The 15830-nt window shown below is 37.5% G+C and overlaps 1 protein-coding gene across 1 annotated transcript in view; it reads left to right on the top strand.

The window, feature by feature from the left end:
* The window catches only part of NOTCH2 (notch receptor 2), a 168785-nt gene that overhangs the window by 127742 nt on the left and 25213 nt on the right, over positions 1-15830 (top strand). Inside the window, exons 13-18 of the mRNA XM_034654188.1 lie at positions 1598-1790; positions 2383-2528; positions 4929-5042; positions 7432-7551; positions 7973-8125; positions 15073-15301. Of these exons, the coding sequence (XP_034510079.1) occupies positions 1598-1790; positions 2383-2528; positions 4929-5042; positions 7432-7551; positions 7973-8125; positions 15073-15301 (955 nt within the window). The remainder of the gene's footprint in view (positions 1-1597; positions 1791-2382; positions 2529-4928; positions 5043-7431; positions 7552-7972; positions 8126-15072; positions 15302-15830) is intronic.

Here is a 15830-nt window from a genome sequence, read left to right as displayed (position 1 = left end):
AACCCTCTCTGTTAAGGATGACTTGGAAATTGATTCTGAGAAGAGTTTTTAAAGCAAATGAGGAAAACCTGGGAGGAGAGACTTCTGAGAAAATGCTTCCTAAAAAGGACAGAAAAAGAAGGCTTTTTCCTCATTCTCCACTGGCTAGCAGGCCAAGGATAGTTGTGCAGTTGAAGAGTTCTGGCTCCTATCTTGGTGCCAGTGGCAAACATCTAAAAAAAAATCTGAGGTTGAGGCTTAGAAAATAGTATTTTAAAATAAGTTATTAATAAAACACTTAAAAGGAAAACAGCAACCACTACCAGATTATGGGTTTTTACCACAAGAACCACCAATAATGGTTTAGAGAGCAACGGAGAGTGCAAAAATGTTAATACCCATACTTTAAAGGGGTGTGGATCTATTTCATTTGGAATTTCCTGTTCTAAATGCAGGGTTACTCTTTCTTAAATAAAAATGCATGTTTTTATCTGAATCAGAAAATTGCATTCTTTGAAATATATAAATTCCTTCACAGCAGTCGCTTGTTGCCACTCATTTACAGAATTACGGGTTATTTTAAAATTTTAATCATTTTGGAGTATATAGATAAATCTCAATTATTCAAAGTTTAGCAAAGCAGAACTCATATAAGTGGCACACTTTATTCAGCTTAAAGCAACAAATGTCAAGGTTAGAGCTGACATCTTTTCAAAGTGCAGCCTTGCATAGGTTTTAGAGGAAGAATATATGGTCACTTAATTTCATATATTCTGAGCATTTACATTATTGCATGATGATAAATTAATAATTGTCTACATCAAAGTTTTTTAAAATATCGTATTTGAACCACCTGCATTATTTAAAATATGGTTTGCTGAACTCCACCCATCACAATCTATGGTGATAGGGCCTAAGAATCTCCTTTTAAAACAAGGTTTTTAAATGACTTTTTTTGCACATTAAAGTTTGAGAACCACCGGTCTAGATTAAGAGACCCTGGATTATTTTCTCAATTATCAGAAGACAATAAAATTACGTTCAGAATACCCTTCTTTCTGAGGCAGAAAATGGATTAATACAACTCTAAGAATGAAAGCAAAATGGCTTTCTTTTTAACCAATATAATCATTAAATTAATAATTTATTCACTAAGTATTCCGGGTAATTGAGATATACCATATGTAGAAATGTAAGAGGTTGACTAACTGAAAAAATTAGTTTGCGGTGAGCCAGCTGAGAGCAGTGATAAAAGCTTTTTCGAGAGTACTCAGAACAGCAGCAAGAGGAACAGCCAGCTTTGGTAACATTTGATGATTTCTTTTTGAAGTTTCCCTATTTCTAAGATGGAGTAAAGAAGAAATATATATCAAAACAGTGCAGTGCTTCTCCAGTGTTTTGTGAACATGACTGCATTATCGAAAGACTGACTATGCTGTTTGCTACTTCCTCCCATGGTGCTGAGTGCTTTTGGGTGTTTATTATCTAAATCTTGCATTTGGTGTCCAAGGCATCTTACAGCCTGTACAGGTGGCAGGTGTCAACACAGTATCTCTCATAGTTCTGTGTCTCTTCCCTAAGCATTTTGGATTTGACAGAAATTTTCCCTTCTCTACAGGGCAAAGATGTAACATTGACATTGATGAGTGTGCCTCCAATCCCTGTCGCAAGGGTGCAACATGCATCAACGATGTGAATGGTTTCCGCTGTCTGTGCCCTGAGGGTCCCCATCACCCCAGCTGCTACTCACAGGTGAACGAGTGCCTGAGCAGCCCCTGCATCCATGGAAACTGTACTGGGGGCCTCAGTGGGTGAGTAGCTGCCATGTATGAAGAGTTCCTTATTGACTTGTAGCAAGCCAGTTGGGTTTCAGTACAGGCCATGTCCTGTGGAAGTCATTCAGGGGCTTGAGCTGAGACTGGGTTGCAGATTTTGATAGTCTCCTTCAGTCTTCCAAACCACCACTTCTGTTCTACTTTCTGTGACTGAATAGGTAGAAAATAGGGGGCAGTCAGCTCATGGGAGAGGTCCAGCATTATTTTGTGAGTCTTTGGCAATTGTGCTTTTAGAAATTATTGCAAGATTGAGTTCTGAGGGAGGTTCTATTTGATCTTTCCCCCTGCTTAAAAAAAGCTCAATTCTGTTCTGTCACGGTACCAGTGTGTGCCACTGGAGTGGAGTTGGTCTCAGCTAACTTTAGACATGGCCCTGATGAAACATTTGTGGTTTGTAAGCCCCTGAGAGTTGTGATGTGTTGATAGGTACTTTTCTAGAAACTCAGAGTGTGAGATTAGCTTACCCATGAGCTCCTCTGTCCCTCATTTCTTCACCAACCCCTGTATTTCACCTAAGACTCAATTGTACGTTCAGTCCCCCATAGTAAAGAATGCTCTCTCCTTTCAGATACAAGTGCCTCTGTGATGCAGGCTGGGTTGGCATCAACTGCGAAGTGGACAGAAATGAATGTCTTTCTAACCCATGCCAGAATGGAGGAACTTGTGACAATCTGGTGAATGGATACAGGTGTACTTGCAAGAAGGGCTTTAAAGGTGAAAACAAAAGTGCTTATTTCTGTCCCCTTGTATGCCTTTTTCTTATTGCATATTCTTTGACTTCTTTCTTTCCCTTTCTTTGTTCCTGTTCACTCTTACAGCAGACATAATTTGAGAACTTAATATTTATAAGAACTTAATATTTTTTCATATGGGGAATAAAAACCTAAAGAGATATAGAATCTACTCACAGGGAGATGAGCTACAGAACTATTTAAGGTGAGCAGCTAGGACTCCACTTACACAACTCTGGACAGGTGTTCTAATTGTAAGCTCCCTGGTGCTAGTTTGATTCTATGGTAATTCAAAAGAGATTTGGGAGAGAAGGGGTGCCTGGATGGCTCAGTCATTAAGCATCTCCCTTCAGCTCAGGTCAGGATCCCAGCATCCTGGGATCGAGCCCCACATCAGGCTCTCTGCTCAGCAGGGAGCCTGCTTCTCCCTCTCCATCTCCCCTTGCCTGTGTTCCCTCTCTTGCTGTCTCTCTCTCTCTGTCAAATAAATAAATAAAAAATCTTTAAAACAAACCAAAAGAGATTTGGAGAGTAGAATGAGAATATTGTCTTACTGTGGTTATGATAGCAATCATGTCATGGAAGAATCCATGTATTCCAAACCCTTCCAACAAATTATCTTAAACATTGAGATAAGGTAAGTATATAGTCTACCTATGGCCTTCTGGAAAAATGTATTACAGTGGGTGTTGTGTAAAATCATTTTTTGAGTTGTCGTTGTATTTCCACCGTCAGTTTTCTCTTAGAAACTCATGAGAGTGAAGTCTGTGGGTAAATCATTTTATTTTGCACTCCTGTATCCACTTAGTCATGGATTTCCCCACTCAAAAATTGTGCCAGGCTACCATAATACATCAGTATGTTTCAGGGTCAATTTATTTGATTATTTGAACATTTTCTGGGACTATATTTTAGTCATTAATTTTCTTTTTCTTTTTTTTTTTTAGATTTTTATTTATTTATTTGACAGAGAGAGAGACAGCCAGTGAGAGAGGGAACACAACAAGCAGGGGGAGTGGGAGAGGAAGAAGCAGGCTCCCAGCAGAGGAGCCTGATGTGGGGCTCAATCCACAACACCGGGATCACGCCCTGAGCCAAAGGCAGACGCTCAACGACTGAGCCACCCAGGCTCCCCTAGTCATTAATTTTCTGATATGTTACATTTGCAAAGAAATTTAGAAGTGCTTTTATTTCTTTGTCTCATTGAGACTTTGTCTCATTGAGACTTTGGATTTTGTAAAATCCAAAATCGAATGAGTGGTGAGTAGCAGAGTCCTGTTTGAACCCAGACCTCTGTACTCCCAGACCCCCTGTGCTTGTAGTTCCTCTGTTTTGAGGCTCTGTGTCAGGCCCTGTTGAAGATGCAAAGGTGTATAATATTTGGGTGCTGTCCTGTCCCATTAATGCTTCGTTACTTTTCTCTTTTTCATACTGGGAATAGATTCCATGTCTTGGATCAGGGGAAAACAGTTTTATGGCTTCAGGAAGTACTACCACATCAATGGTAGAGACTGTGCATATGAAAGAGGGGGCATAAACCAGAGGCTTTGATTATGTATTAAAAAAATACTATCCCTTGAGGCACTTGGGTGGCTCAGTCGGTTGAGCGGCCGACTCTTGATTTCAGGTCAGGTCATGATCTCAGGGTCCTGGGACTGAGCCCCATATTGGGGCTCCACACCCAGCAGGGAGTCGGCTTGAGATTCTCTCCCTCTCCCTCTGCCCCTCCCCGTGCTCATGCTCACTCTCCCTCTCTCTCTCAAATAAATGAATAAATCTTAAAAAAAAATATTATCCCCTGATAAATTATACCTTTTTTTAGGCCCTGACCAGCTACTTTGTATAGAACGAGCTGATATTTAGATATAACGGCAGAGTTTTAACCTCAATGAGCTTCTTGGTCCATTGTTGAGGAATTACTTGTATTTGGAGGTGCATTCAAGCTTTAGACTGTTAGAATATACTTCTTCCATTCATCTTTTTGACTGTCTTTTACTGACTGTATGTATATCAGCGGCTTGCCACTGAAATGAATGAACAGGTGTTCCAGTGGCCTAAAGAAATTCAATTTCTGAAGCAGTTAATATTTACCATGAGGGGCTCCTGGGTGGCTCACTTGGTTAAGCGTCTGCCTTCGGCTCAGGTCATGATCTCAGGGTCCTGAGATTGAGCCCCACGTCTAGCTCCCTGCTCAGAGGGGAGCTTGGTTCTTCCTCTCCCTCTGCCCTTTCCCCCTGCATGTGTTTTCTCTCTCTCTCTCTCAAGTAAATAAATAAAATCTTTAAAATAAAGTATTTACCATGAAGAGGTTTGCTTAGTAATTTAGATAATGAGGAGGCTAACAGAAAGTTTCTCTGGGGGTTTTCACCTTTTCTGTCTGCAGGCTATAACTGTCAGGTGAATATTGATGAATGTGCTTCAAATCCGTGTCTGAACCAAGGAACCTGCTTTGATGACATAAGTGGCTATACTTGTCAGTGTGTGCTGCCATACACAGGTGAGCTCTGCAGGTGAAAGGACCAGAGGGAATGTGTGTTCTTGCCTTGTCATTCTAAATTTTTGAGTCTTGGAGACAGGGTCTGTGGGGCAGTGATGCTGCTCTGAGGAATCACTCCCTGGTCACCCATCCTGCCCTCACTGACTAGATCTTGAGCTCTGAGAAAACACTGTGGCCTCCCTAGATGCAACTGGTAGGGGAACTCATTTGCCTTCTTTGTACTTTGGAGTTTAAAATGTTTTTTAAAATTATGTATGGCTGCTGGTTTCATTCATTATTTGAATGGACCCAATGTTGTCATGGCCTCTGTTCTTAGTCTTAGTTCAATAATACAACAACCACCATGTACTGATAATTTACTATATGCCAGACACTTTGTATACTTTGGATTCCTTAATTAGTACTCAGAATAGTTCTGTAAAGTAGAAGTTCCTACGACCATTTTATGCTGAGGCAAGAAGTTACCTGCCAAAGGTCACATAGGTAAGTGGTAGATTTGCCCCTAAGTCCTTCTCAGTCTAAAGCTTGTCCTCTTAACAGCCCTTCTTCTCCTTATATTCAGTAACACGTCTCATTCAGAGAGGTATTGCCCCTTGGACGGCGATTACACACACAGAAGACATGGGTGTGACTTCATTTCGTATCAAGTGTTCTTTGCTTCAGGTGGTATTTTAGGAGTGTGCCTGGACATTTGTTTCTTCTTTGTATTTTCCTGCCTCCTTGCTGCTGTCTTGTGATTGTTTTGTGTGGTTCTGTTTGTGTGGCTGGTTTACCTCCTCACCATCCATTTTCTTCATCTGTGGAGAACAAAACAGAAATATGGATGATGGCTTTGCACGTTTCCCCAGTATGCAGCATGCACCAGGAGCATGGCTGAGTTCTTACTCCCCTGGTGGGCTGTTAGTAGTAGCTGTTAACTAGTGACTCCAGCTATTTAGAATGGCAGAGTGGCCAAAACCGTAACCCTGTTACCGTAGAGACTTGATGCTTCATTGTTACCTTTGCCCCTTTTTGGAAGAAATGTTCATGGAGGCAAACTGCATTTAGCCAGCCTCGTAGATAAAACTGAAGTTATGGGAGACCCCTAGCTATCTCCAGACAAAGGAAGTCTAAAAAATACACTTCATAATGGCAGCGCTGATCACATTTGTTGGTAGTAAGAAGAGCATCTCACAGCCAGAAAGACTGAGACTTGATGGCTGCAGGGAGACATAAGCAGGTGTCGCTATGCTCAGTTATAGCATAGGCTTACTGAATGTGATGTAGGTGTGAAAGTATTTATTTTGTCTTCTTGCTCTTCAGATACTAAGAATATTTGACTCTATGCTGGCTATTGGTTTTTCTTCAGATTAGGATCCCAATAAAGAATTTACTGTGCATGAACTTTGGGAAATTATATTAGACTGAAAGCCTATGTAGATTAAAATTTCAGTGCTGAATGTAGATAAGGGTTCTGTCATTGAGCTTTGCCAGCAGGAAGGGAACTAAACAACATTGCCTTCGCTTGCGAGCTGCTATTCTGACCAGATACCTTAAAAACTGGTTGGGTATGTTGGTAAAAATTTGTGGTAATTTTTTTTTTCTGAATATGAAATTTTAGGATAGAATTTTAAGTTGAGTTAGTTGTAACCTGACTTTAAAAAAACCTCTTTTCATTTTAATAAATGCATTCCCTTTTTTTTCCCCCTGTGCTGGAAGCTTATATTCAGTATGCTAAGACAAGAAATATTGGTATGCAAATATCAATGTCATGTTGTTGATATTGGTATAAGGAGACATGTTACCAGGCAATCAACATTACCTCACTGTTTCCTGCTTCCCATAGCCTTCTGATCAACTCCATTGCCTTTTGGAATGGGCTAGCAGAGGTTGTGAGGAGTAGGAGGCTGTGTTATTGCTTCTTCCTGGCTCACATGAAGGAGGATCTGTGTGGCTGAGGTTCTGAGTGGCTGACTCCTAGCCATGGAGATGCAGAAACTGTTGCGCTTGACTGATACAGGTGTCCAAATCCATGATAATAACTACCCATGTTAATAAAGACAAGAGCAGCCCAATAGTTGTTGAGCACTCACTCTATGCGCCAGGCTTTATGCTAATAAAGACTTTGTAAACATTTTTTCATTTAGTCCTTAAAAAGCGTCTATGAGTTATGTACCATCCTGGTTCTTATTTTGCTTATGTGGAAGGCTCAGAGCAGATAAACAACTTGCCTGAGGTCACAGGGTTAGTAATCAAGTTAGAGCTAAGACTCAAAGAACCTAGGTCTCTCAGATTCCAGAGTTCTTAACTGCTACCTTAGACTTGAATTCAGAGAGCACCCTTTGGTATAGAATTTGCAACATTTCAGTTTCCTTGACTGTTTCTCTAAATTCTGTCATTTTCTTTACAGGCAAGAATTGTCAGACAGTGTTGGCTCCCTGTTCCCCAAACCCGTGTGAGAATGCTGCTGTTTGCAAAGAGGCACCAAATTTTGAGAGTTACACCTGCCTGTGTGCCCCTGGCTGGCAAGGTAACAACACAGGAGTTAGAGAAACCAGGACTTTTAAACAAAGTGGTCAGATCATCAGATTAACATGGAAGGCCCAGGTCTTCTGAGGCCTGCCCATCATCAAGAACACAGGCCTTGTATAGGAGCTGCTAACTGGCATGACTTAGAAAGCTTTGTTCATTTTCATGTCTTTGGGGCCCCCCAGTGGCTGGAAGAGTCCAGCCTGAGTCTGAAACCATGAGGTTTTAAGGGAGTTTTACCACGTGGGCAAAACTTGCCCGGAATAATTTTGTGCCAGGGACACAAAACCTTACAGGACTTCCTAAAGCAGGAGCCCAACCAGAATATCCCCATTTACCGCAGCTGAAGCCTGGATCCCTCATACACATCTGTGGAACTCACCTTGCAAAGACAGGACCATTCATTGCACCTGTATTTCTAGGTCAGCGATGTACAGTTGACATTGATGAGTGTGTCTCCAAGCCCTGCATGAACCACGGTCTCTGCCATAACACCCAGGGCAGCTATATGTGCGAGTGTCCTCCAGGCTTCAGTGGTATGGACTGTGAGGAGGACATCGATGACTGCCTTGCCAGTGAGTATGCCAGCCAACTCGTAAGCCCCCTGAGGTGCACAGGGAGCAGAGCAGAGCCCCATCAAGGCAGTTGCCTCTCAGCGCTGAGACTGGCCATCCCAATAGTTTATCACGTGTCTTTAATATTAGGATTTTTAAAATCTTCTTTCAAAGGTAGTGGCTTTAGGAGGTGAGTCAGTAGAATCTCTTTAAGCATTCCCTTACTGATTTTATATACTGACAAAGTGGGGACAATGCTATGATAGTTTTTATTTTCAAGCAGATCTATTGAGGTATAATTAATATAAAGTATACTACCAATATTTTAAATGTATAATTCAATAAATTTTGACATTTGAAAACTGAAACCATCTCTAAAAATAATGAACATATCCATCCCCCTAAATATATTTTCTTTTGTAATTTCCCCTCCTTTCCCCTTCCTTGTCCTAGGCAACTAGGGATCTACCCCTGTTGCTACAGATTTATTTGCATTTTTTATAATTTTGCATAAATGGAATCATCTCATGCAAACTTTTTTTGGGAGAGGGAATATGACTTCTGTCATTTAGCATATTATTTGAGACTTGGCTATGTTACATGTATTAATAATTCATTCTATTTTATTGCTAAGTAGTATTCCATTATTTGGATGTCCTGTAATTCACTAGTGGGACACTTAGCTTTTTTTAGGTTTTGGGATATTATAAATAAAACTGCTATGAGTGAGTCTGTGTAGACATGTGATTTTATTTCTCTTGAGTAAATATCTAGGAGTGGAATTAGATGAATTATGTGGTAGGTATATGTTTCACAAAATTGCCAAAATGTTTTCCAAGGTGGTTATACCACTTTTGTCCCCACAAGCACTGTTTGAGAGTTCCAGTTGAACCACATCCTCAAGAACACTTGGATGTGATTGCCCTTAATTTTAGCCTTTCCTGTGGCTGTATGTGGTATTTCACAATGGTTTTAACTTGAATTTCCCTGCTTATTAATGATTATGAGCATCTTTTCATGTGCTTATTGGTCAGCCATCTATATTACCTGCTATGCTGTCTATCCAAAATTTCTGTTCACTTGAAAAATTGGATTGTTCGTCTTATTATTGAGTTGAAAGAGTTCTTTATATTCTAGATACAAGTTCTTTGTCAGATATTTGCCTTACAATTATCTTCTCCCAATTATAGCTTATGTTTTGACTTTCTTTTGAAGAAGACGACTTTAATTTTGATGAAGTTCAATATAATCTTCAGAGTTCATCTTTCTTAAATGTTGTTTAACAAACCTTTGCCTAACCCAAGTTCCTTTGATTTCTTCTAAAGGTTTTATACTTTTAGCACTGACCTTTTAAGTCCACAATCTATTTTGAGTTAATTTTTACATGTAGTGTCAGTTTTAAAGGTTTTAAAGAGTAATTTTGTGTGGTAATCTTGCTAACCTCACGTATTAATTCTAGATTAGTTTAGCTTCTAGTTTAGTTTACATTTTCAGGAATTTGTGTTTTTTACAGATAATCATGTTATCTCTAAATAAGTACAGCCATATACATTTTATTTCTTTTTCAATCTATGTATTTTATTTTTCTTGCATTATTATACCATCTAAGACATAGTAAATGCAGAATAGAAATGGTAAGAGAAGCAAACCTTTCTTTGTACTTGATTCTGGCGGGGGGGCGGGGCGGGAAGCATGTATGTAGTCTTTTGCCACTAAATGTGATGTTACTTGTAGGTTTGGGGTTTTTTTAGTGTTTTTTTTTTATTTTTATTTTTTGGCTTTTTTTGGTCGTCTATCAAATTGAGGAATTTACCATATACTCCTGGTGTGCTGAGAGTTTTTTTTCTTTTTATAATGAATAAATGTTGATTTTTTTCAAATGATTTTTCTTTATCTGTTGAGGTAGTCATATTTTTTTAATGTAGGTGAATTATGTTAATTGATTTTCAAATGTTTAACCAACCTTAAATTCCCTGGGATAAATTCTACTTGGTCTTGATGTACTATCTCTCTCATATTTATTGGATATGATTTCAGTGTTTTGTTATGAATTTTTGTATCTATGTTCATGAGGGATACTGTTCCCCAACTTTCTTGTGCTATATTTGTATGGTTTTGGTAAGAGGGCAATGCCAGCCTCAGAACCAATTGGTAATTGTTTCCTTTCTGTTTACTGAAAGAGTTTGTGTACAGTTGGTATTACATCTACTAAACATCTAGGTCTGGAACTTTCTTTTCTTAGAAGGTTTTAACTGTAAATTTAATGTCTTTAGTAGATACAGTTATTCAGGGTATCTATTTCTTTTTTATTGAGCTTCGGTAACTTGTATCTTTCAAGGAATGTGTTTTACTTTTTCTATGTTGTCAGAATTATTGGCATTCATAATATTCCGTTATTGTACTTTGAATGTTTCTAAGATCTGTCGTGATTTCCCTTCACTGATTTCAGATATTGGTAATTTACATCTTCTCTCTTTTCTTTGTGATTGCTCTTGGTAGAAGGTTATTGATTTTAGTAATCTTTTTAGTGAACCCATTTTTAGTTTCATGATTTTTCACAGCTGGTTTACTGTTTTCTACTTCATTGATTTCTGCTGTTTATTCTTCCTAGTTTGGATCAAGCTTGCCCTTCCTTTTCTAGTTTAAGATGGATGCTTAGACCATTAATTTTATTTCTTTCTACTTTTCTAACATGATAAACATTTAGTGACATATATTTTTCCCTCAAAACACTGATTTAGCTGTATTTCACAAATTTTGATATATCATGCTTTTTTTTCAAGCTCAGAATACTTTCTAATTTCCATTTTGATTTGTTCTTTGACTCATAGATTATTTAGAAGTGTGTTCTTTAATTCCAAATATCTTTTTTATTAATTTTTAAATCTTAATTCCAATATAGTTAACATACAGTGTCCTATTAGTTTCAGTTGTACAATATAGTGTTTCAGCAATTCTACATATCACTCAGTGCTTATCATAAATGTACTCTTTAATCCCCGTCACCTATTTCACCCATCCCCCCACCCACCTCCCCTCTGGTAACCATCAGTTTATTCTCTATAGTTGAGTCTGTTTCTTGGTTTCTTTCTCTCTCTTTCTCCCTCTCCCTCTCTCTTTCTCTTTTCCCTTTGCTCATTCATTTATTTTCTTAAATTACACATTTTAGTGAAATCATATGGTATTTGTCTCTAACTTATTTTGGTTAGCATTATACTCTCTAGCTCCATCTCTGTTGTTGCTAATTCCAAATATCTTTTGTTGCTGATTCCTTCCAGATAGTTTTTGTTATTCATATCTAGTTTAATTCCATTGTGATCAGAAAACATAATTTGCATCATTTGGTTTATTTTAATTGTATTAAATCATGTCTTATGGCCTAGTCTGTGGTCTGTTTTGGTAAATGTTCTGTGTGCACTTGAAAAGAATGTCTGTTTTGCTGCTTTTTTTGGTGTGTTCTATAAATGTTACTAATTCAGATTGGTTAACAGTATTTTTAGGTCTTCCCTGATTTTCTTTCTGCTTATTCTATAAAATATTGACAGTGATATTGAAATCTCTCACTATTACTGCGCATTTGTCTATTTCTTCTTGTAATTCTATCAGTTTTTGCTTAATGTATTTTGAAGCTCTGATTTTAAGTACATAAACATTTAAGATTGTTATGGTCTCTTGAAGAATTGAGTCCTTTGTCATGAAATGACCTTGTTTAACCCTTGTAATATTTCTTGTTCTGAAGTCTCTTTTGTTTGATATTAATGTAACTACCCTCCCTTTCTGTTGATTATTGTTAGGTATTTTTTCCATCCTTTTACTTTTGGTTTATCTGTCTTTAAAGTATGTTTCTTATAGAGACCATATATTGAGTCTTGCTTTTTCTCTCTGATATGACAGTGCCTAACTTCTGATTGAGGTGTTCATGCCATTTAAGTTTAATGGTTGATGGCGATATGACTGAGATCAGTATTTGCCATCTTGCATTTTACTTTATCTTTTTCCTTCTCTTTCCTTTTCCCTCTCCTTTTTTGCCTTCTTTTGGAATTATTGAGCATTTTTATGATTATATTTTATTTCTTCACTGGCATATTAGCCATATCTTTTTTTTTTTTTTTTGTGGTGGCGGTGGTTTTGGGTTTGGAGTATACAACTTTTACTCATTATCTTCAACCATACTACTTTGTATAGTACATAAAAACCTTATAACTGTATACTTATATTTTCACTCCTGCCCTCTGTTCTGTTGTTGTCATATATGTATCATAAACCCCCCAAAATATTATTTTTGCTTCAAATGGTCAATAATTTTTCAAGATATGTAAAAATAAATTAATAGTCTTTATACTTGACAACATATTTATAGTTTCTAGTGTTTTTCATTCTTTTGCGTAGATCTGCATTTCTGTCAAGTATCATTTTCCTTCAACCTGAAGAAATTCCTTTAATAATTCTTGTAGTGCTTATCTCCTAGTGATTAATTCTTTCTGCTTTTCTGTGTCCGAAAAGATTTTTATTTTGCCTTAGTTTTCAAAGATATTTTCATACAGAGTAGAATTATAGGTTGACTTTTCCCTCCAGCACTTCCATTGTTTTCTACCTTGCATTATTTCTGAGGAGCAATCTGCAATAATTCTTATATTTGTTTCTTTATATGTTATTTTATCTCCTTTGGCTATTTTTAAAGATATTTTCTTTCCACTGATTTTTAGCAATTTGACTATAATGCCCTTTGTTGTTCTTCATGTTTCTTTTTGGGGGGGTTCATTGACCTTTTTGGATATATGGGTCCAAATTTGGAAAATATTCAAGCACTGTTTTTTTGAAACCTCTTTGCTCCCCTTTACAACTTTCATCATACATCTTTTAGGTTGCTTGAAGTTGTCTCTCTGTTCATCAATACTCTGTTTTATTTATTTTTTAGAGTTCTTTTATCCTCAGTGCTTCATTTTATATAATTTTATTATTTGAAGATATTTTGATATATCTTCAAGTTCACTAGTCATTTTCTCTGTTGTGTTTTGTTTGCTGTTAATCCCATCCAGTATATTTTTTTCTCTTCATTGTATTTTTATCTCTAGAAGTTTGAGTCTTTCTTATGCCTTTATCTCTCTCCTTGTCATGTTCATACTTTCTTCTCCTTGAACATACAGAGTGTATTTATCATAGTTGTTTTATTGTCCTCACATTAGTTCTATCATATGGGAAATTCCTGGGTCTGTTTCTATTGTTGACTTTTATCTTTATCCTGAGTTACATTTCTTGCTTCTTTGCCTACCTGGTAATTTTTTATTGGATGCTAGACTTTTAAAAAAATCTTTAGAATATATTCAGGCTTTATTTATGGATCATTTGGAAACAGTTTGATCCTTTGGGTCTTTTCTGCAGGGTTTGTTAGGTCCACAACAGCCTTTGGTGTAGGACTAAAACGGCTCACTATTGAGATAGTGCTCTCTGAGGATCCTACTTAGTGTTTAGTTAGGGCGTCTTTTCATTTTGACTGTCATGAACATGAGCTATTCTCAGCCTAGTGTAAACTCTTGGGATTGTTCTGCCTACGTCTTTCTGGTGGTTCTTTCCCCAGCTTTGGTAGTGTCATCACATGCATGTAATATACTCAGTTACTTATCAGTACTCAGTGCTTATCAGTACTCAGTTACTCGTGTGGTTATTAAATCATTAAACTTCAAACAAGGTTATCACACTGTGTTAGGTATAATGGCACCTAATTCACAGCATACATAATTTCAGATCACCATATGGATGGTACCAGACTAGGTCCTGGCATTGCCAAGGTAGATAAAACCCAGTGTTTACATTTGTATAGTCTATTGGCACAGAAAGATATGCAGACAAATTCAACATTGTATAGCAAATAGTGAGGAAAAATATGTCCACAGCAGTTGATGGAGAAATTTAAGGGAGTAGGATCAAATTATTTGGATTTCTTTTCCATGCTAATTATTTTATCAGCCAAAATTTTCAGTATTTAAAATTTTTCCTATTGGAAGTAAAGCTAGCAATATTTATAATTAATTTAAAACAATTCAGTAAGTTATGGTGAGTTTCCTGAAAGATGCTATGGAAATTACAGTGTGCTATGCACTGTGGATAAGAACGGATAATATGATTTTTACAATTTTTCCAGTAAAGATTGCAGATGAGCCTTAGAGTGGAATTAGCCTAATAGGTTTTCAATAAGCCTCTTATCAAATGGGGCTACATTACCCGCCTGATGTTTAGTTCTCTTTTTATGTAGATGAGCTGTCTTTGCAATTATATTTTAAGGTCCTTAAGAGCAGGAGCTAACTCTTATTTTTCTTGTTCTGACTTATATGTCATCTATATTTCAGAGGACTGTGCCATAGTAGTAGCTTAAAATTTGTTGATTAATTGCTGTGAGCCTGAAGTGTTCTAAGATTGAGCTGTGTGATATATAAAGTTTTTTTAAATGTTTCCTGATTCTGCCTAAATCTAGAAAACAAAAACAAACAAGAAAGAGAAGAGGGAAGGAAAGGAAATGAAAGATGAAGGGAGGGAAAAGATAGGAAAGACAGATCAGCACAGAGGGCTGCTTGGTATATGTTCTATCCTATGTTACCCACTCCCATCACCACATACACCTTTTGAAAATCTTTATTGATATTTTTGAGATTCTGTGTATTGGGAGCACATATTTGATTAGCAAATGTGGGGGACCACTGTAAGTTTTAGGACTCTTAATTTTGCAAAACTGCTAGTGGTGTATGCATAATTCATTCCAATTATCAAACAGGTTAATCTCAGGCAAGTGTTATTGCATTTATTTTCGTAAATGGAGGAGTCAAGGCAAAATAGATGTAAAGTACAAGTAGAGAAAAGTTGGAATTGTTACTGTTCTTAGTCTGACTCAGTTCAGGTCACTCACCTTTATAGGTCTAAGATTAAATTGATGCTATAGTTCAGAGCTCTAATTCTTGTGTGTAATGACTTAGATCCTTGCCAGAATGGAGGTTCCTGTGTAGATGGAGTGAATACTTTCTCCTGCCTGTGCCATCCTGGCTTTATTGGGGATAAGTGTCAGACAGACATGAATGAGTGTCTGAGTGAACCCTGTAAGAATGGAGGGACCTGCTCTGACTATGTCAACAGTTACACTTGCAAGTGCCAATCGGGATTTGATGGAGTCCACTGTGAGAACAACATCGACGAGTGCACTGAGAGGTGAGCAACCCATATTCTCAGCCACAAGTGTCTTATGGGAAAAAGGGAGAAAGGAGGGAAAACTACAGAGCACAATGCTGGGGTTATAGGGCAAGGGTAAGGGTCCACCTGGGTCCCATTCCATCATCTTCTATTGCCTACTTCCTGATTCTCTGTAGATGTATGGTTAGCAGGTCAAAGGTGAGAGGTTGTAAAGCTTAGTGGGATGGACCATCATTTATTTCTAATGTTTAGGGAAAAGGAAGACTTATAATTCTGTTCCATTCTCCTCTTGGTCCCTTGTTCATTTCCTTTGACATTTTAAAAATTCCTATTTTTTTGCAGATTTGTCATCACTCTATGGTAATTTCTAGGTGGTTTTTTTTTTTTCCAAAAAGTTTGTTCTGTTTCTCTTTCAGAAAGAAACCTAGAGTCAAGAGCTACTTATTTAGCACTTTCCTTATAAATTAAATTGACTTAGGGGTAAAATGAAATGTGATACATGGAAAACTACAGGACTGGGTAAAACCTGGAAACCTTCGCTTTCTCT

This window comes from Ailuropoda melanoleuca, chromosome 2 (genome assembly GCF_002007445.2).
Source record: "Ailuropoda melanoleuca isolate Jingjing chromosome 2, ASM200744v2, whole genome shotgun sequence".
Taxonomy (NCBI): Eukaryota; Metazoa; Chordata; class Mammalia; order Carnivora; family Ursidae; genus Ailuropoda; species Ailuropoda melanoleuca.
Note: the sequence above shows the minus strand (reverse complement) of the source record. Positions and strands in the feature narration are given on the sequence as shown.